General features: G+C 40.3%; 1 protein-coding gene and 2 long non-coding RNA genes across 5 annotated transcripts; 2 read left to right on the top strand and 1 right to left on the bottom strand.

Moving 5' to 3' along the window:
• Positions 1–640: 640 nt before the first annotated feature.
• LOC115024538 (uncharacterized) lies at positions 641–12,912 on the bottom strand. Of its 3 annotated transcripts, none has more exons than XR_003834137.1 (6): positions 12,842–12,912; positions 7,417–7,749; positions 3,776–4,396; positions 2,829–3,070; positions 1,475–1,645; positions 641–1,375 (listed from the first exon to the last, which is right to left on the bottom strand). It is a non-coding gene; the product is annotated as an uncharacterized LOC115024538 (long non-coding RNA). The 3 variants fall into 3 exon arrangements; XR_003834138.1 differs by lacking the exon at positions 12,842–12,912 and having other exon boundaries at positions 3,776–4,173; positions 4,261–4,396; positions 7,417–8,593; XR_003834136.1 differs by lacking the exon at positions 12,842–12,912 and having other exon boundaries at positions 7,417–8,593.
• On the top strand, positions 1,116–10,437 carry sncgb (synuclein, gamma b (breast cancer-specific protein 1)). Its single transcript, XM_029456217.1, has 5 exons — positions 1,116–1,350; positions 5,034–5,075; positions 6,158–6,285; positions 8,424–8,465; positions 10,206–10,437. Exons 1-5 carry the CDS (start codon positions 1,230–1,232, stop codon positions 10,212–10,214), a joined length of 342 nt encoding a protein of 113 aa, XP_029312077.1. The 5' UTR covers positions 1,116–1,229; the 3' UTR covers positions 10,215–10,437.
• A 948-nt stretch (positions 12,913–13,860) lies between the features above and the next one.
• LOC115024361 (uncharacterized) lies at positions 13,861–16,194 on the top strand. The gene is made up of 3 exons (XR_003834114.1): positions 13,861–14,013; positions 14,557–14,632; positions 14,733–16,194. It is a non-coding gene; the product is annotated as an uncharacterized LOC115024361 (long non-coding RNA).
• The last annotated feature ends 3,781 nt before the right edge of the window (positions 16,195–19,975 follow it).

Raw genomic sequence — 19,975 nt, forward strand, 5'->3', positions numbered from 1 at the left:
ACCCAAAAGAATATTGATTAGTGCAGCTTTAAGTCACAACAATGAGGATTTGAGAGTTGACTGCTGTGACATTTTACTTCCTTAATACTTGACATCCTACAAAATTGACTTGAGACTTAAAAGTTTAAGTGTTTAAATGTCTAAAGATAACCATAAGTCAGTCATAATGCTGCGTCATGATGTTGTTAATGTTAAGGCCACCAGAGGGCAGTGGGATTCTGTACGGCAAGACTAATCATATGAGACATCCTCCTCTCTGCAAACTGCACATAAATCACAGTAATCCTCTCATTTTTTGTTTTCATCAGATATCGGTCTATGGACCAAATGCAAAAAGAAAAATAGAGTTGCAGCAGCCTATCTTTCTTTGTGTTCCCAATTATTTTGCTCTGTTTGCCTTGTTTGTGATTCAAACAAATGTAATTAAAATGAAACAAAAATGGAGCAGTTGTCATATCAAAACTATCCACAGAATTGCTGTTCTGCTGAGTTGGCATGTTTGTGAGAAATGGGAGGAAGAGGAGGAGGAAGAAGAGGAGAAGGAAGGGGAAGGGGAGGGGAGCAGTTGTGATTCATTCAGGTGGAGATGACAAAGCATTTTCTTTCCTCCTCACAAGAATACAAATGAATCCAGGCTCGGTCTTCTTTTCCTCTTTATTAAATTAAATTAAATACAAAATAGTGATATACAGTATGCATCTACATTATTTAAAGTGAGGAATTATCTTTGCTTCCAGTGCTAAAGCTCTGCTGGTTATGTAACCGCTCACAAGCTCAGAATCTAGAAAGGTGCGTCCAGAGCAATCTGCCAATCAAAATATGCAAACAACAAGCCGGAGGCTGCACTACTCCTGAGTGAGAATCATCAGGATAAAGATGGATGACGTGTGGAGGTGTGGCTGAGGAGTGGGTTGCAGCATGACTTGAAAATGCTGCAGCATCCGGCCGTCTCTCCTCCTCCTCCTCCTCCTCCTCCTCCTCTTCTCTCCATCTTGTGCATACCGGCTGTTTCCTCCCCCCCTCTCTCAGTCTGCGTGCTGTAGCCCTGCTGTGCGGTCCTCTCAGCTCTCTGTTGTAGCACCAAAGGGAGGAGGAGCCACCGGCACACACACGCATACTCACACAGGCATACACACTCTCACATCTCACATCATCTCTTCTGCACGCTCACTGTAAGCACCAGCCAGGCCCATTCGGAGCAGGCTAGCCCAGCCGTCTCGTCGCCCAAGATGGATGTACTGATGAAGGGGTTCTCCATGGCCAAGGAGGGGGTTGTGGCCGCCGCAGAGAAGACCAAAGCCGGCATGGAGGAGGCAGCAGCCAAGACCAAAGAAGGGGTCATGTATGTAGGTACGTACACATCTTGTCTGTGGAGCTGCATAAACAAATTAGTGGGTAAGTTTGGGGGAAATCTGCACATTTCTTTGATGTGTGTGTGTGCGTGTGTGTGCGGTTGCATCATGTGATTTTGCACCGTTTGAGGTGGGGTCCCATGGGTGTCCATGTCTGGGACACTTGTGAGAGGCGACAGGAACAGGGGAGGAGGAAGAGGAAGAGGAGGAGGAGGAGAAGGAAGAAAGAAGGGGATGGAGATAGCACTGGCAGGATACTGCTGCAGGACTGGTGCAGGGCAGAGGGTGGGGGTCTGAAAGAATGAAGGACAGATAGAGTGAGGAGGGGGAGACAGATGGAAGGAGATGGATGAAAGTTATATTTGGGTTATTAGCTGGTGAGATGGGGTGAGATGGGGGTCCGTCTGATTGGGGGTTGGGGGGGGGGGGGGGTGGTAGAGAATAAAAGAGGAGAGAGGAAAGAAGGATTCTGCATAATCGTGTGGTGACGCTGCCTCAAGCTTTTATCACCTGTCCTATTTTATTCACATTGAATGGTTTGTGGAGCAGCTTGAAGAGGGACGTCCGGTGATGGACTCAATGCAGCGATGAAGTCTCCAGAGACTCGGTTTAGCTGCATTTTTTAAATGTTGACCTACATTTAATAAGCTCTGCCATGCCTTCTTTTTTTATAGTATATTCACAGATATCTTAGGATAAATGTGTAAATTCACAATAAAGATTCAAAGGATATAAGGATATAAAAGAAATGCTTCAGATGCTTGACGGTGACGCTGTGGTTTCCTGTACTTATATTAGCTCAAGCAGCAAATGCGTCACATCTCAAGGTTACCTCGAGTACCAGGCTTTTAGGCCGCCTGAGAGGGGAGGGGCATTGTAAAAGTGGAAGGGTGGGTGAGGAGTTAGCAGAGTTGAAGTCTTCGTCGTCGTCTGCAGTCCGTCCCTTCAGCACTCTGACTGACCGCCATACAGCAGCTTCAAACATCTTAATTAAATGATGAAAATAAAAAATAAAAAGTAACTTTATGCGTGCAAGGGTCAATATCCTAAAATGAAAAAGCGGGGAGGGAGATAATGAAGACAGGGCAAGGATCACTTGAGCACTGCAGCAATTTGCTCTCCCATCACCCCCCTCCACCCTCACCCCATGCTCGTGTCGATGCATGAACGTGTGTGCGTTTGTGGCGTTGCAGCAGCAGGATTTGCCCGCCAGTGTTAGCTGCTTTGATGACTAACCACCTTCCTCCCCCCGCAGCTTTTAAAACAACCCCCCACTAAATCAAACCCCGATGGAAAAATGGAATGATGGAGGGATGCAGGGGGAGAGACAAAGAGAGAAAAGAGGGAGAGAAAAGGGAGGGGTGTTATGTCAGAAAAAGCTTTGAGCTTCTAGTCTCGTGGCTCCTGTATGAACAGATGGAGGGGCAGAAAGAGACAGTTGACACGTAGAGATGGATGTGGAGAGATGACACTCACTGGAAAATGAATCCTGAGTGTTTCAGAAAGTACAGGTTGGTGACAAGCTCAGGTAAAGAAAAGGGTGGGGGGACTGAGTGATGGAGAATAGAGGAGGAGAGGGGATGTGATCGCTGAAGTGAGGAGGGTCGATGGCGTCGATAAACCATTGTATCTGCCTGCAGCAGAGTGCACACGTCAGCATGTGAATGTGGGCACACAGTATCAATGTCTGCACACCCGCTTTCACACACCGGCCAAACCTGGAGAGACAGCAGGACGTGCTCTGAGATTAAATACATAATCCCCCATTGTCACTGAACTCACAAAATGGCTGCAAACAACTTCATGTACATAATTTACAGCTTTATGTTGGTTTTATCTATTGTTTTAATATATGGATATTTATTTTTCTATTTTCTGGTCATCAGGTTTTGGTTGATTATGATGGGAGCATCAATAATATGCAAGAAAAAGGTTCTAGGTGCTGATTTTCTGCATTGATATTAAAAGTATGACTTTTCCTTTGAGGGATTTGTGCTTTAGCAGTCCTGCTATTTAATAAAAAAAAACATTATATCAGCAGTGATGTGATGCATTTACATCACTTACTAATTAGAATTTATCTATTTTTTTAATGTAATCATTCTTTGAGTTTATAGGAGAGGTCTTTGCACAACCTCTTTTTGTTATCTCTCCTGCACAGCTTTCTTTTTACGTATGTGTGTGTTATATGTAGTGTATGCATGTTGAATGTCTCAGTGCATATATGATGTGTGATGATGACGATATGAGCTTTTACACTGCTGCGAACGCATAAAAGAGACCTCCATTGATAGGATTTTTCATTAAATCCGGGACAAGCTTTCATCACATCAGTAGTGCTAAAGCACAAATCCTCCTCTGGAAAACCAACTAAAGCCATATATTTGCACATTATTTCATAAAAGGAAAAAGCATTCACTCACTCTAATCCATGCAATCTGCATTTATTAAGGCTCATCATTTACTATCAGGATTATTTAAAAGAGGGATTTCTTGTTCTGGTTATATGCTCAGGAGTGTCCTGCGCATCACCTGGAGAATTGTATCTGCTTCCGCCCCAATCTTGATTGAATAGTCTGTTCTTTATGACGGTGACAGACAGATATTCACAATGACACTCAGGTGGCTCCCTCTGTTGACTGGGAAATAGAAGCTGTGTCATTGCAGTGTGTGTGTGAGTGTGAGTGTGTGTTGAGCTGTACTGCAGTACTGCTCAGCACTCAGGCACGTGGCTCATGTAGCACAGGGAGCGTGCAGAGAGATGGAGCGAAGCAGGAGACAGAGAGCACGGGTGGATGCAGGATGCTGTTAATGGCAGCATCTATGTAAAAGAGGGAACAGTCAGTGTGCACAAAATCATGTTATTCTGCAGATTTGTTCTTCCTTTCCTTCCTCAGTTTCTGCTTACCTCCCATGATTCCCTTTCATCTCTTAGAGCAGATATACCCCTCCTTCTATCCCTCACTCTGGCAGATTATGTAACCACAATTTAATCTGCTTGGGATCATACTATAATGAGCACAGTGCTGGTGATCAGAGAGGCGCTGTTGTTCACAGGATGTTTTCAATGAATAAAACACAAAATTATTAAGACAACTGAGCTTTAAAGAGTTTGTATACACCTAACACTGAGTTCTCAAGGTTGATAGGGAAATATAACAGAAAAAGAAAGCATTTATGTAGATATAAAAAAGGATCATGTTCAGTTTTATACACCAGGGAGACACATCAGTCACACTGACAGGAGTCTTTAAATGTATTTTTAGAAGGAGCAATGGCTACTGCTGACCCAACACCCCCAGCTAGTATCTGGTGGGGGGGGGGGGGGGGGGAGAGAGAGAGGAGAGATAAACAACAACTAATAAATGTTTCTAAAATTAAGGATAAATATACATTGTGGCAATTAAAATGTACAAAAATATACATCTAACAATGGTTTTTGTTAAAGTAAGGGGGTGAAAACTGAAACAACATGTTCATCACATAAATGATTTATATATATAAATAAATATATTTATATATATAAATAAATATATATATATATATAAATAATGAAAATATACAACATGTCAAATCAACAAAAGCTAGAAAAAAAACCATAGGAATTGCAAAATTTGGTCATTTAGAAAATCTAAGTGAGTATGTACATGAATTTGATTGTAATCTCTCTTTGATCCTCAGGCAGTAAGACAAAGGAGGGCGTTGTGTCATCAGTAAACACAGGTAAGTAAAGCTGTGAACCTGCTAGCCCTATTTGTGATCTAGACGCTCCGGGGGGGCAAATGTTATCAGGCAGCAGTGCGTGATCTCAAAGGTGTTTACTGTCTATTAAATCAAAATCAAGTATTTTAATAGTTTCATTCGGGACTGTGGGAGACTGCTCTTTAACGGAAGTGGGGCGATTAACCAGATCAGACGTACACCGGCCAAACCCATCAGTTAGCAAACACTTCAGATACAATATAAATGTAAACGTCTGGTTGTTTTCTGTCCTCCAGCCTCATTATGAAGCGAAGAAGACACCGCACTAGAAAACTTAGTTGGACAAGCGATACATTTTTTAAAATTATGCTTTATCATAAGCGTATCAGACTGTATTTTACTTTTTTTCAAGAGAAAAGACTTCAAGGATTCAGATTAACTGGTTGGTTTGGCAAATGTACGTCTGGCTAACCGCCCGGTCCGCCCCTCTTCCGGTAAAGAGTACAGCGCAGCTGATCCCCTGAGCTTTTCTATGAAACCATCTGAGAATGAAACCACACCTGTATGATAAAACACCATACTGACGTTCTATTTAGTATGCTTAAACAGTATGTATGATTTGTTAGTACAGAGGCACGATATAGATTCTTCTCTCATTATTGATAACCAATAATTACCTGCTTCTCATGGCCGATACCAATAAGATAACTGATAAGTTCATAACCTGTAGTTTATGACCACCTGAGAGTAAGAAAGGTTTAGATGTAGTGAGCAAAGACGGGTGTGTGTAAATGCTGCCCTTGTTAAGTCAATGAAAGCAATTGGACTTTGTGTTATTGGCCGATAATTTATCATCTAAAATGTCATTATTGGAATAAAACGTTGTATAAATCTTCCATTATCGGCGCACAATTGATCGGCCCAATAGATTTAGGTTGGGTATCCCTATTCTTCAGTACGTCTAAAAACCAATGTACGCGATTTTGGACGCAGCCAAAGTCACAAATAGGGCGATATATGCGTGTGGTGTCTGAGTGTTTTTTCACTGTACACAGTTTGAGTGTGTTTCAGTTTCACCAAACTTCCTCTCCTCTGCGTCTCAGTGGCCAACAGGACCGTGGATCAGACCAACATTGTTGGAGACACAGGAGTTGCCGGGGCTAACGAAGTGTCTCAGGGAACCGCGGAGGGGGTCGAGAACGTCGCGGCGTCGACCGGGATGGTCAACCAGGTCAGTTACCATGGTAACGTTGGGTTACACTAACGGCCGCTACAAAATGATGTCAGTGTGCAGCACCATGAAAAGATCTGAACTATGACTGATCTGACTTCAACAAGCTGAAAATGATATTGAGAAATCTTTTATGGACAGCTGGTTGAAGGTTAGCCACTAGATAGAGCTGAACACATTGAACTGATCACATCATTTATTTACCGGAATTATAGATAAATGAGTAGAGCTGCGACCAATTTCTTTTGATTAATTGAGTATTTAATCTATAAAATTGTGACACAAGGTAGATCTTAATTTGCCAGAGCCCAAGGCAATGTCTTCCAATTGCTAATTTGACACAGACACACAGTTCGAAACCCAAAGATATTCAGTTCTGGACATGGCCAATGGTCGATATTGATATTTTGAAATAATAATATAGTAATATATATACATATATGTTTACACAAACATAAACTACACTAAAAGGGCACGTGAAACGCATCTCTTCGCCATGGCTATTTTCTGAAGAGAATGAAAGAAAATGCCCGTAATGGGTTGTTCCACCAAGTTTCATGAAAATAGTAGTTTTAGTAACTCTGATGAAAAATAAACTAACAAACAAACATACCAAGAAAATAAACAATCGTATACAGATCCCTTAGATTTGTCCTAGTTTGGTATTGCTGTAATGTAATTTGTTACTTATTGGCCAACTTATATAGTGATACCGATACATCTGCAATGAGCTATTCACTTTATCAGTTTCGCTCTACTTAAATAATGAATGTAATATCAACACTTTTTATATTAATGAATTCATTGTTTCACCACTAAAATTACTAAATTGAAGGATGTAAACTATTATGTATTTGCACTGCATTACTGTTTTTAACCAGGTCTCAAAATATGCTATATCCATTAAAGCTGAGATTTTCCTGAACTTTCTTTTTAATTTAATTTGACACTAAGCACTGATGGCCCCCTTCTGCTCTTTTGTTGTCAAACCTTGTCGGATGTTAGATGACTTTTACATCTAACTTGTATTTCATGCATGTCTTTATAATAGCTGCTCTGTGTCTTGTGTGTCGCTTCTTTTGTTGCCAATGCTTCTGTCTTGTGTGTTGTTCTGTGTCGTGTTGTTCTCACCTTGTGTTGTTTGTGTTGTGTCTCATCTGTTTCCCTTATAGGAGGAGCCTGTATACGAGGTGCCTATTGGACAGAGTGGTGTGGGGTCATAGGTCATGCTGGGGTGGGCTGGGCTGAAGGAGAGACAGAGGGGGATACTCTGCATGCTACATGCACCAAGTTACCAGTTTGTTATGTATGCCTGTACAGTCTAATCCAATAGACCTGCAATAAATCTGACTTTTCCTGCAGAATCATCATGTTTTATTGCAGGACTGTTGTTTTGGGTTACATTAAATGGCGTGCTTAATAAACTGGTAACTCTGTGTATATAAGCTAATAGCCCACAACAGACTAAGTGAGCGTCAAGAGGGGAAAGAAGAAACAGAAGTTATGCTTCCACAAATAAAATAGACATATCCTTCAGTATTTGGGGCTTTGGATAAAAGCTTCCATTGACTGTATACAGCATAAAAACACATGATGTCTTTGTGAGTAATTCACCATTTCCTACTCTGAATAACGCAAACTTTTTGCTCTGACCTCTCAGACGCTCACTCATTGGTGTGGTTTAGACAACAATGATACTAAAACTCTCCATTTCTAACCACGTATCTCCCCTGTGTAGCGTTAAGTGACATATATACGAGCTCTCAGTCACATCTCCAGCACGTTAGATAAGCCAGTGAATATATACTAATGGCATGCACCAAAATAGCTTCATGCACTGCTCAGGCTGAACAAGGCCTGTGCATCTGGAGTCCGGCACTCTTACCTGCTGTTTAGCTCTAATAAACTAAGTGAACCCCCAGGGACGTCTTAAGCATGATAATATGAGTTGAGTCCATCCTACAGCATGGTATGTGTACTCTTAACTGCTTTATTACATCAGCACTGGAGGAAAAACGAAAGCTAGATGGCCATTGGTGCTTGAGGCCCTCTGCACTGCCATCACCCCATCCGTTAATCCTCTCTACTCCACCTTTTTCTGTTGAATTCGTTCTCACTGTTCTTGTTTTGTCTTGCAGGGAGAATATGGGGGAATGGAGCAGGGTGGGGAAGGAGGAGAGGTAAGAAAACCAGTTTGGTCATGCTGGCATTAAAGGTTCAATGTGTAAGATATGAAACAAGAATGAAACAAGAAAACGAAACACACCCTGGCCTCGTCTTTATTGTCCCCGGGAGGCTGCTTCACCAGGTATAGAGTGTGCGGATATATTTTTTTTTATTGTGTATTCTATTATTTATATAATATATATACATATATATATATATATATATATATATATATATATATATATATATATATATATATATATATATATAGATGGTTTTGATTAATGCATGGACCCAGTAGAGGTGAAATACTGCCCCCTATTTGTTTGGAGCAGGCGGCTCTGAACTACACATTGAACCTTTAAAGCAGAGAAGATGATTTATAAGCAGCAGCTCAGTCAAATCAAATTATGACTCTTTGGCTCAGTGCAGCAATAATATGAATGTTTCTCAGGTGGGATGTAACTAAATACATTAAATCACTTCACACGGGTATTTCAATTTTGTGAGACTTAGTTCTTACTTCCTTAAATGTATCTAATGGCTACAGAAACTGATTAAATTAATATTTTACATGCAAAATTAATTGCTACAGATTAAAAAGTTGAAAGAGTATATGCGCTGGTTCAGACTTGAAACAGTAAATGTATGTAATGACTGAATGAATGTATGAAAATGTATGGTACGATGACAAAAAAACGAAATAATGATTTCAATTAGTCAAATGTTTCAATAATAATAAGTGAACTTTAATTTCTAGACAAAAAGAACTGACTGTGTTTTTAAAACTCTGAAAGAGATCATTGCTTTAATCGTAAAAGTGATGGCACACTAGTGTACCGTGAGAGATCGTCAGGTGTGCCTTGAGATTTTGGCTTTGTCTTTGGTGTGCCTTGAGATTTTGGCTAGATGTGTGTGACACCGGTTTTGCATGTCAAGTGTTTGTTATTCCAGGTGTACAGGTCCTTGTGAGCACAGTGTCAATCAAGAGCAATAAAAGGCTTTAAAATATCTTTCTTTGATTAGAGAACGTTTGGGACACTCCTACTGCCTTTGTGTATTGTAGGAATGTCCTCCAGTAGAAAATAAAAAAATATTTTTGAAGGTTCGAGTGTTGTATTGCGTCTGTGTATCCGGGGATGGACTTCTAAACTTATCGAGTATTTCCAGTATGAGGTGTTGCGCACCTTTCAGGCCAACAGAGTAACATCATATGAGAGTATCTAGTGGTAGCAAAGCGATACGAGTCTGATTATGTATTTGTCCCCTGAACAAAATCTCCTCCTTATCAAGTCATTTTAATCTCTTATCGAGTCATATCCCTTTGCATTTCTCTTCCTGTGAAAACATCCACAATTGCAAAAAGAATGTTTCTATGCAAATCAGTTTGGATGAAACCACTTCTTTAATCCTTCACAACGTGCTGTATTTGATAAGAAAGGCATTTATTTGTTATTGTTAAATCTGATTCTGAAAAGTAACAAATAACTACAGCTGTCAGATAAATATAACGGAGTAAAAAGGCACACTATTTTCATAGTACAAGTAGCACTTAATTACAGTACTTGTAAATATAAAAGTTATTTTCCACCAATGCTCATGACTAGTAAACTGATCAGCATGTATAATATACGTGGAGTGCCCCTTTAACTTGTAAGGGCCTATTTTTCTATTACATTGTGGCATTGCTATTATTGCTCAAGTATCTAAGTACTACTTCCACCATTGACACCATCTTCCTTCCTTTCTTCCAGGGGTATTAGTCGTCTTCAGGACCTCCCTACCCGTGCTCTCCGGCGGCCCCTCGCTCCCCTCGCCTCACTGTACCAGACTCCAGATGTTCAACTTATTTTTTTGTGACTCTACAGAACCAAAATCAACTAAAACAGACTCTTCCGGATGCCGCACCTCAGCCCCTATCTCCCCCTCTTCCTCGTCACTCCGTGATGCCTCCCCCCCAGCAGTCCTCTGCCACCCGTCCTCACCCGTCTCCTCCCTTCTGATTTTCTGCAGCCTGTAGCTTTTCCTCCACTGCCCATCATACCCTCGCCTCACCTGTGTGTTAGTGTCGTCCTGATATGAACCCTGGTGTTGTTACAGCCCCCACACGCTTAGCAACCAATAGGGAAACCTCACACAAAAACACACACAAACAAAAAGAGACACACCTTCACTGGACTCATGCATGAAACACACACATACAGTACATACCGCAAATGCCAGCACAGACGCACACACTGGGCAAACGTGTTAACTGTAGGACATTTCTGATGTGTAAATACAGTTAAGCCTCTGCAGTCCACAACAATAACAATAACTCACTGAGTGACTGAGGCAGGGTATGAGAGGGTGAGTGGTCTGCTGTTTGTGTGCCTGTGTGCTCATGTTAGCTTATATACGTGTGTGTGCATGTGTAGCTGCTGGCGTATAAAGTAAATCTCCAGAGGCTTGTGCAGGGAATCTTTCTTGGAGGACAGATATCATTCTGTTGTGTGTGCAGTAGTTAGATAGTTAGCTACAGTCGACTGCATGAACAGATGTGTAGAATGACTTGTCTTGTGTTGTAACTGTAGAGTAGCAGCTGTTCTGTGTGGTTTTGTATGGCTTAGTGTGTGTTTGGCCTCGACATTTAAAAACAGAGTTATTAACCAGGAAGCAATACACAATGCTCATTTTTCAAAGCTGTTAGAGCGGAAACTTGAATTGTGTTCATGTGATGCATGAGAAAACAAGAGCAGTTGTTCCAGGAGTTATTTAGTTTTAAATGTTCCAAGAATTTCTCTATACCGTTAAATATTTTTAATTATAGTAATAAGACCGGATTTTCATTATTAAATTCTGATTGGTTCATGGGCATCCTTGACATCTCCTTTTCCAGCCGTGCTGCTTTAAATTTGGCAGAAAATGGCTCTACAGTACAATTAGATTACTTCCATTTGGTGGTCATGGTCAAATAGCTTCGATGGAGAGTTCAAACAAACTGATGTCAGACACTGTTTTCAAATTTAAAGCTTCTTAAGGGGACATGAGCAGCTGATCTCCCCTTGTTATCGTGTAGTTGCTTTTTAGCCTTTGTGAAAGTGGTTTGCATGCCATCGGGAGAAACACGCAATGTGGACATTAGTCTGTTAGTTCTGTGATTAAAAAAACGTGGATTCAGTGAGGCAGTCAGTCTGCTAAGAGAGCAGAATGAAGGTTCTTTTTTTAAATCATGGATCAGCTTTATGTGTAGTTCTGTGTACAGCTTGAATTGTGGGATGTGTAGTTGTTTTTTAGGGTAGTTTTTATTTCACACTAACTAGTCTGAACCCTGGCTGTTCCGAAGCTCCCGCCCATCAACTGTCTCAGCCAATCAGAGGATTCCCTTCTCCTCTCAGTCAGTGTGATGCCACCTTTCACTGCTTGTCTGCCCAGCACCAGTGTGTGGGTCTGTATGCACTGTATGTGTGTGTTTATATAAATATATATGTGTGTGTGTGTGTGTGTGTGTGTGTGTGTGTGTGTGTGTGTGTGTGTGTGTGGTTATATAGAACCGGTTCAGCCAGCAAAGTGTGTGCGTGTTTGTGTCTGGAGCAGGTTTGTGTGTTTTTACTTTGAGGCCAATGGAAACTGATGACTGCATGTTGCCTTATCAAGCAATCTGACATTCACACACACTCACACAGACTACACACTACAACACCCTTATACCAACACATACACAGCACACTCTAAACAACACACAATCACAAATCCCACCTCAAATACACAAAACACACACCATGTTTAAGTTGGCATCAAAGCAGACTCGCTGATTTTATAAACAGTACCAGTGAAATTAAAAAGGTTTTGTTGAAATCCAGCAACTGTGTCAAGAATTTATTTGAAGAGGTGGAAGACTGTGTGTTTCAATTTTGATTTTACAGAGGCCAGATAATCATATTAAAGGGCCAGAGAGAATAAATGAGCGGTGGACCCCTGCTAAATTTGCTTATTGGTTGTTTGCTTGTTGGCTTTCTTAACAAGAGTTAAAAATAGAAAATCAATAGCACTTTCATGTCATGCGTAAAGTATGCAGATGGACCCAGCTGCATTTAACAATACTTCCTAGAAAAGTAATTTATAATTCAACATGATCTGGACAGAGGTAAGTGGCAGAAAACTGATCGTTTAACCAAGTTTTTGCCAGAATTGACAGTTGTTTATTGATGATATAGGTATTTATTAATAGATTTTATTTGTATACATATTTAAAGAGCATTGTTAGAGGGAGCCTGAGGTCTAAGATTTTAATTGCGGACAACCGATTCTCTTTTCACAGTAAATAAACTAAAATATACTAACGGTTATACAAGTCTTGTAACCATGACTCCTGTATCTTGACTGTGTTGTGTCCCGTACGATCACTTACCCTGGCAGATCTCTCCATGGTGTGTAGGCCAACCCAGAGTGAACAATATCCTTCTCAGAGGCACCCTGCAAGGGAAGATGAATGTTAATCACAGAGTCGATCTCAAGAAGGACACTTTATAAACCGTGTGCATGCACAGTAGTCCTAACATGACTTATAACTTAGTCAGTCACTCAACAGAAAATGTAGCTTGGTTGCAGGATTTTACCATTGAGAATTTGGACCTGTTCATATCAATGGAAATACTTTGATTATTTATTTATTTTAGACACAACTTGGCTCTGATAACTTGTGATGGGCATTTGTCAACGTTTTTGACAATGGAAATATAAATTCTGTTACAGGGCTGATCCTACTGCTTACTTAGAGGGCATAAGTCTAGATGTGTGTGACACCGGTTTTGCATGTCAAGTGTTTGTTATTCCAGGTGTACAGGTCCTTGTGAGCACAGTGTCAATCAAAAGCAATAAAAAGCTTTAAAATATCTTTCTTTGATTAGAGAACGTTTGGGACACTCCTACTGCCTTTGTGTATTGTAGGAATGTCCTCCAGTAGAAAATAAAAAAATATTTTTGAAGGTTCGAGTGTTGTATTGCGTCTGTGTATCCGGGGATGGACTTCTAAACTTATCGAGTATTTCCAGTATGAGGTGTTGCGCACCTTTCAGGCCAACAGAGTAACATCATATGAGAGTATCAAGTGGTAGCAAAGCGATACGAGTCATTATCTTCCTAAAATATTAGTCGGTAGGCTACAGAAGAGCATGATAACATATGAAGTATGAAATACTACTTAACTTACTGTGTGTTACCGTGCGTATTGTGTTGACACTACATGTGTATTCTTTTCACAGTAAATAAACTAAAATATACTGACAGTTATAAAAGTTGTAGGAATGTACCGATGTACACAGGCCAATATTTTGACATGTGTTTCTGAATTGATAACAAATACCAATGAAGACACACCCTGATGTATAAACTAGATCTTCAAGTTTGTGATATATGACCATACATGGGCAGAATGATTGTGCCGTTGTAGGATTGGCTGCATGTGATCAAGACGGAGAGTATAAAAAAAAAGAGGTCTTTTCTCTTGGACAGAGTTCACACCAGCTTACGCCGAATTTACACAGCGACATCACCAACACTGCCGGAACCGCCATAGATTCAGTAAGAATACGTCTATTTGTCCTTTAAATTATTGTTGACTGAATTGTTATTTAGATTTGTGTTTCTGTTTCTTACAGTTAAATTAAAAACTAATTATTCTTTGAATATTTAAAAATACATTATCAGCCTCGTCAGTGATGTATAACAGCCAAGTAACCTGTACAGCTAGATAAAAAAAGATAAGTTGTCATATCATTTTTGTAGACTTTAAGAAAATTATTTTGTAAAAGATTATTTCAGTAACCACAGCATGTACTGAAACAACATGAATGGATGGACTTTATTTATATAGCACCTTTCATGCACAGAATGCAACACAAAGTGCTTCACAAGTCAGACTCATGTATGTTCCATACGTAGTGACTCAAAGTGGCATCCCCAAAAGTTAAAGTTTTTTAACTTTAATCTCTTGCTGCAGTAAAAGGTTTTCACACATAACAGAGTGAAGCAGGGAGGTAGACATGGTATATCACGGGTAGGCCAGACTTTATAACGGCCGTATCTGATGCAAATCCTGATCTGAGGTTTGTTTTGTGGCTTCAGGAAGCAGCTGTAGAATCGGAGTATCCACCATCCCGCTGAGAAATCCAGAGCATCGAAACGCCAAGAGAAACACAAGGTATACCACCACAGCAAGTCTGAGTGCTGAATGTGTTGTACCATTTATCAGTAGCATGTTAATTCATCAAAAACAATGGTTCTTTATTGTTTTAATATAGATGGCTGCTCGTGAATTTGAATACCCTGAAGGATGTGACGAGTATAGAAAGAAAACGCTCCGAATGGTAACAGCTGCATGGGAATCCAGAAACGCTCTTTATTGATAGACGCAATGGTACAATATGTAACCTTGTTTTCTATACTACACATGTAAGAAAATGGCTGGCTGTAGTGAAGAGAAAGTATCCTGAATTAGAAGAAATCCAACAGAACAATACAATCAGACTCAAGTCCAAGCAAGGCACCATAACTTTCTATCTTAGTGGCAAAGTTCTGGTACATGGCAAAGATCTAATGGAGAGGTTTGAAGGAGATTTTGAAGAAATGAAAAACAATTCCGAGCCACGCGCCTTATCAGCACAAATGGCAAAATTGACCGTAAACGAGGAGGCAGAACAGCCTGATGAGGAAGAACAGCCTGATGAGGAAGAACAGTCTGATGAGGAAGAACAGCCTAATGAGGAAGAACAGCCTGATGAGGAAGAACAGTCTGATGAGGAAGAACAGTCTGATGAGGAAGAACAGCCCGATAAGCCAGAGCTCACCCCGAAATAATGTCTGATGAATAAGTAAGGACAGAAAAAAAGAAAAATAACACACCAAATGGAATATTACAAATAACTGATTCTTAAGCTTTATCCTACCGTTTTATTTCATAAATAACTGGGTTGTAAAATCAATTACATATTTTTTTCTAATTTACAATACATTTCTCGTGCACTATATATCTGTACACTTTCTGTTTCTGGTGTTTATATATCGTTTTGGATAAATATGTAATGTTAATGTGTCCTCTGATTGTGTCTTATGACCCGAGCACACGTTAGTCGATCTGCATGTTATTGAGGAAGTAAGGAGCAGTCCTGTACGATAATGTCCAGTCACCCACCTTATCAGCACAAATTGCAGAATTGACCATAAAAACAGCCAGGTCACCCCACCCCGCCCAACCACCCACCCTCCCACCCTCCCAACTCATGAGAGATAATGAATAAGTAAAGGACAGAAAAAAAATAAAAAAATAAAAAGAGCTAGTCTGCATGTTATTGAGGAAGTAAGCAGCAGTCCTGTACTCACTGAGCAGGTGGTAGTTTGAGTCCCTCTCATATTTGAAGGTCAGTCTTCCAGAGCTGACATGGTTGAGATTCTTCAGACACTCGAAATAAGACACTGTCACACCGCCAGCATTCAGGTACATGTCCTGCAGGAAGAAACATCACAGAGTCATCAGACATCTGCCTGTTCGGTCCTCACTTCTGTGTGTGTAGAATTATCTGTGATTTACCTTGTACTCTTTTTAAATTTTGATTTGGGAATAAAATGTTTTGTCTTCAACTAAAAGACACTGGAATAAACTTTAAATGAAATGCTTTTGTGAAATCAATATCTTTAATATGTTTGAGGAAACGTGTAAGAAGTAAAAACCTGTTGCTTAAACAATAAAGGCTGGATTATTGTTTACATGATATTATATTTATATTATATTTACATATATAATATTTAGCATTTTGTGCTGTAACATTAAATATTCAAGACCAAATAATCAGTAACAAGAGTTTAACTCTCAACAAAACTCAGATAATGTGCTCCGTCAGGCCTGGATGCACAAACAGCTCCACAAACTCCTGATTGGTGCTCAAATGTATGTGACATCATCAAAGAGAAATGAGAAATCTTTCATGTGAAATAACAAACAGACGCATTTGTGGCAAAGTTAGGCCAGTGTTGATGTAGGAAGCCATCACTCAGTCAGAAGTTGATTAAGTCTTAAGTTGCCAACACAGTGAAAAAATGTAAAAATGTTCTAGAGACTCAAACGTGTCATTTGTTTTGACCTTTAAAGGGCCTACGAAATGATATTTTGTCAGTGTTGTTGGGCTGGTATATGATAGAGGTTGCATATCTATTGTGAAATGTGTCATATATTTTTTTTATTATTGATGTATTCGTAATAAATCACGATCATAACAGCATAAAAATGACTTCCGCTATCAACAATCGATCGCTGCGCCGAGAGCATCCACTTCGGCAATGTTCGGGCGATGACGTCACAAGTAGAATACAGCCACCGCCAGTGTTCGTCTGCGTTACAGCCGCCGGCCGTGTTCGTCTGCGGTACAGCCGCCGCCAGTGTTCGTCTGCGTTGAAGCGTCCAGCAAAGACTGCTGTTAATTATTACGAGAAAGAACGGACAACAATCGATCGCCAAGGATAATTGTGAAGCGATGTGTTGTATGGGGATGTGGGGCCGTCTCCAAATCTAGCTTTCTGCGGCCAAAAGAGGATAAAATGTCACGTTTATAGACAAGCCAAGTGGGATTTGTGGGCAGCACTTTGAGAGATCGTGTTTCGAACAAACTATGCTCGCCAAGGAAATGAGATTCAAAAAGAATTTAAAAGTGAACGCAGATGCTGTGCCTACAATACTGCCGAGACCCCAGCCAGCACAAGCCGGCACGCCAACTCAAACACGTCCGCCGGTGCAGAGTCCTCCACCAAAGAGACGACAAAATGCATTCGCCAAAAGGGAGAGAGCAAAGGTAAGCCGTGCTACTTGTTTACTGTATTTATTGTTTCAAACATAGAGCCATAATCGGTCTAGGCCTACTGTATGTAACGAGTTTACACCAGGCCCTAGTCGATATCTGTGTTATTGTTTGTAGTATTAATAACTTTAGCTAATTACACTTCATTAGCGTAATTAAGTTTAGATTCAATGTTTATAACAAGCTTCCCCATTTTATTCTGTAATTTGAGTAAAAGCGTGAGTCTATTTAACGTTTAACTATCACCCTATTATTACAGAGGTATTGAAACATTGGTGAATGAAGCTACTGACAGAACTGAGGATACCTGTACGATCAGCGACCATCTATTGGACATCCACACTGGGGAGGAAGCTGTGTGTACACCAGTAAGTATACAGACTGTACGTCATCTGTACATTACAGTTGTAGTACCAGTAGACCTGCACATGACGTGTTAAAAATACAATCACCACATGCATGTACATAAGTCATATATTTGTTTCATTTGATATCATTGCTCTCTCAATCAATTCAACCACATATTTTGTTATGAATGTTATTAGATATTTTCTTTACGCAGACATGTATAAACATGCAATACAATTTCAAGCTAGTTTGAAAGATTTATTAGTAAAGTTGTGTTTTGTACATTTCAGATATGTCAGAAAGAAATTGCTGTGCAGACGGATCCCCCTTCACGGACACACCACAAGTCCATGCAGGCGCGACCACGTGTCAGGTCAGCTGGACTGCAAGTTCCAATCCAAGTTGGTTGTTCCAAAGGTCAGCATCATAATATATATATACATACATACATACATACATACATACATACATACATACATACATACATACATACATATTATATATATTGCTTGATTATAAAACATATTTTTTGCAGAGTATGTTACTGAACTCTTGACCGAGACTCAATGCTTTGTGCCAAAACATAGTTGATGAGGAACCTTTCGAAGTCCCAGATCCACTCAGCAGTCGGTGGAAGAACCAAACAAGAGGGATGCTGTTGTGCTGTATAGAAGCAGATTCAATCACTGAACTGACATTGTGTTTTGTTATTGACTCTAATAAAGTGCTGATGCTTGAACGACGTGTAGTTGTCAGATGGAAACGTAGCACAGATCTTTTGAATGGCACATGATGGCATTCTGTGGTTCTTACTAAGTATTCCCCGGCAGAATCTCGACAGCTGGCGGTATGCCACATAGTGATACATTATGTAACATACAAGATAATACATGTCAATGGTAATCACTTCAACCTTATTTGCTTATTTATCTATGTATTCTGTAACTTTGCCAGAGTGACCATTCGACTCCCCATAAATGCATCAAAGTTTCTGAGCTCTACACATTTGTACACACATAACTTATTCATTACGTGGCTGATCACCTGCTTGTTGTCTGTCCCTCTTCGAATACCTTTGGTAGACTGTCTGCAACACCCAAACATCCAGACACTTTGACTTGAATCCTGGGTGATCTGTTATGCAGGTTATGTTTGCACCATGTCCCTCATATTCATTGAATTCCTCCATGACATCCTTTTCTTGGCAGCAGCTCTTCAATTGCTTCCATAATTGTACAGTTTTCACATGTACACCTAATTGTACAAAAGAAGAGTGGTAAGGACATGTACACAGTATGCAATATCCAGAAAAAAGGCCAATATTAACGTCATCTTAATTTCATACATATATGCCTGTGTTCACGACAGGCTCGTAAGCAGCTCATGAGCCTGTTAGGGTCGTACGGAGGTCGGATCTATCTAGTAGCAACTTGTTACCCGTTTCACGTAAGTCTCGTAAAGTTACGACATCGTAACTTCCATGAACATCTGGTAAGTGTTCCGGCTACTATAGGCAGCCGTGAGACGGTCAGTATACAGACTATACTTTATAATCCAGCGCTGTCCTCCGGTCTGTTTGTTAGCTAATAGCTAATGCTTTATATACAGCCTCGTAATATATGACGTTTGACATCAGACACAACGATACAACAACCGCAGAAACTATGAGAAAGAATCAAGTTATCAAACTTTACAGACGTCGATGTGTCCAAGTAGAGAAGTAATTGAATATTTAGGGATCGAGCAATTTGCGGACAACCAGACGGGTTCATAACAATTCAAAGAAACCAAGCTATCGACTCGATATAGGATAGCTTGTGATCTATTTACGATCGAGGATAATGTTACGTTTTATTATGATGTATTTACTATATATTGAGAAGTTCTATGAATTATAGTCAAATGTATATACCTGTCTGTGTTCTGTTGTCGCACAGGATCTCCGCCAAATCCAGGATCACCGTCACCATCATCCGTATGTTCGCTCCCGTCTGTGTCTCCATCTTGAACACTGTGTCTCCAGCTGCTCTGTTTCCACCACGTTAAACTCGCCCGCATGATCTAAATCCACGACACCGGCATCCTCTTCAATAAACTCCTCTTCTTGAAGGTGCAACGAGTCTATTGACGATTCACTGTCACTCGATTGTGTCGAAATATCCGAGCCAGAGTCCTACATCGCCACGTCTGCCATGCTGTCTGTGTATTCAACTGGTGGACTGTTCTACTTGTGACGTCAGAACACGGTGTCGGGTGTTTCCGGTAGCGGCAATGTAAACATAGGTGGTCGACATACTAAATCATGATTTATTAACTACTGCGATCATTGTGTCATAAATACCATCTAT

Source organism: Cottoperca gobio, chromosome 19 (assembly GCF_900634415.1).
Source record: "Cottoperca gobio chromosome 19, fCotGob3.1, whole genome shotgun sequence".
Lineage (NCBI taxonomy): Eukaryota > Metazoa > Chordata > Actinopteri > Perciformes > Bovichtidae > Cottoperca > Cottoperca gobio.

Excerpts from the sequence above, each read along its gene's own strand:
- sncgb (XM_029456217.1), top strand. The coding sequence starts at position 1,230 with ATGGATGTACTGATGAAGGGGTTCTCCATGGCCAAGGAGGGGGTTGTG. Across the intron at positions 1,351-5,033 it reads AGAAGGGGTCATGTATGTAG|GCAGTAAGACAAAGGAGGGC; the intron begins GTACGTACACAT and ends TTTGATCCTCAG. Across the intron at positions 5,076-6,157 it reads TGTGTCATCAGTAAACACAG|TGGCCAACAGGACCGTGGAT; the intron begins GTAAGTAAAGCT and ends TCTGCGTCTCAG.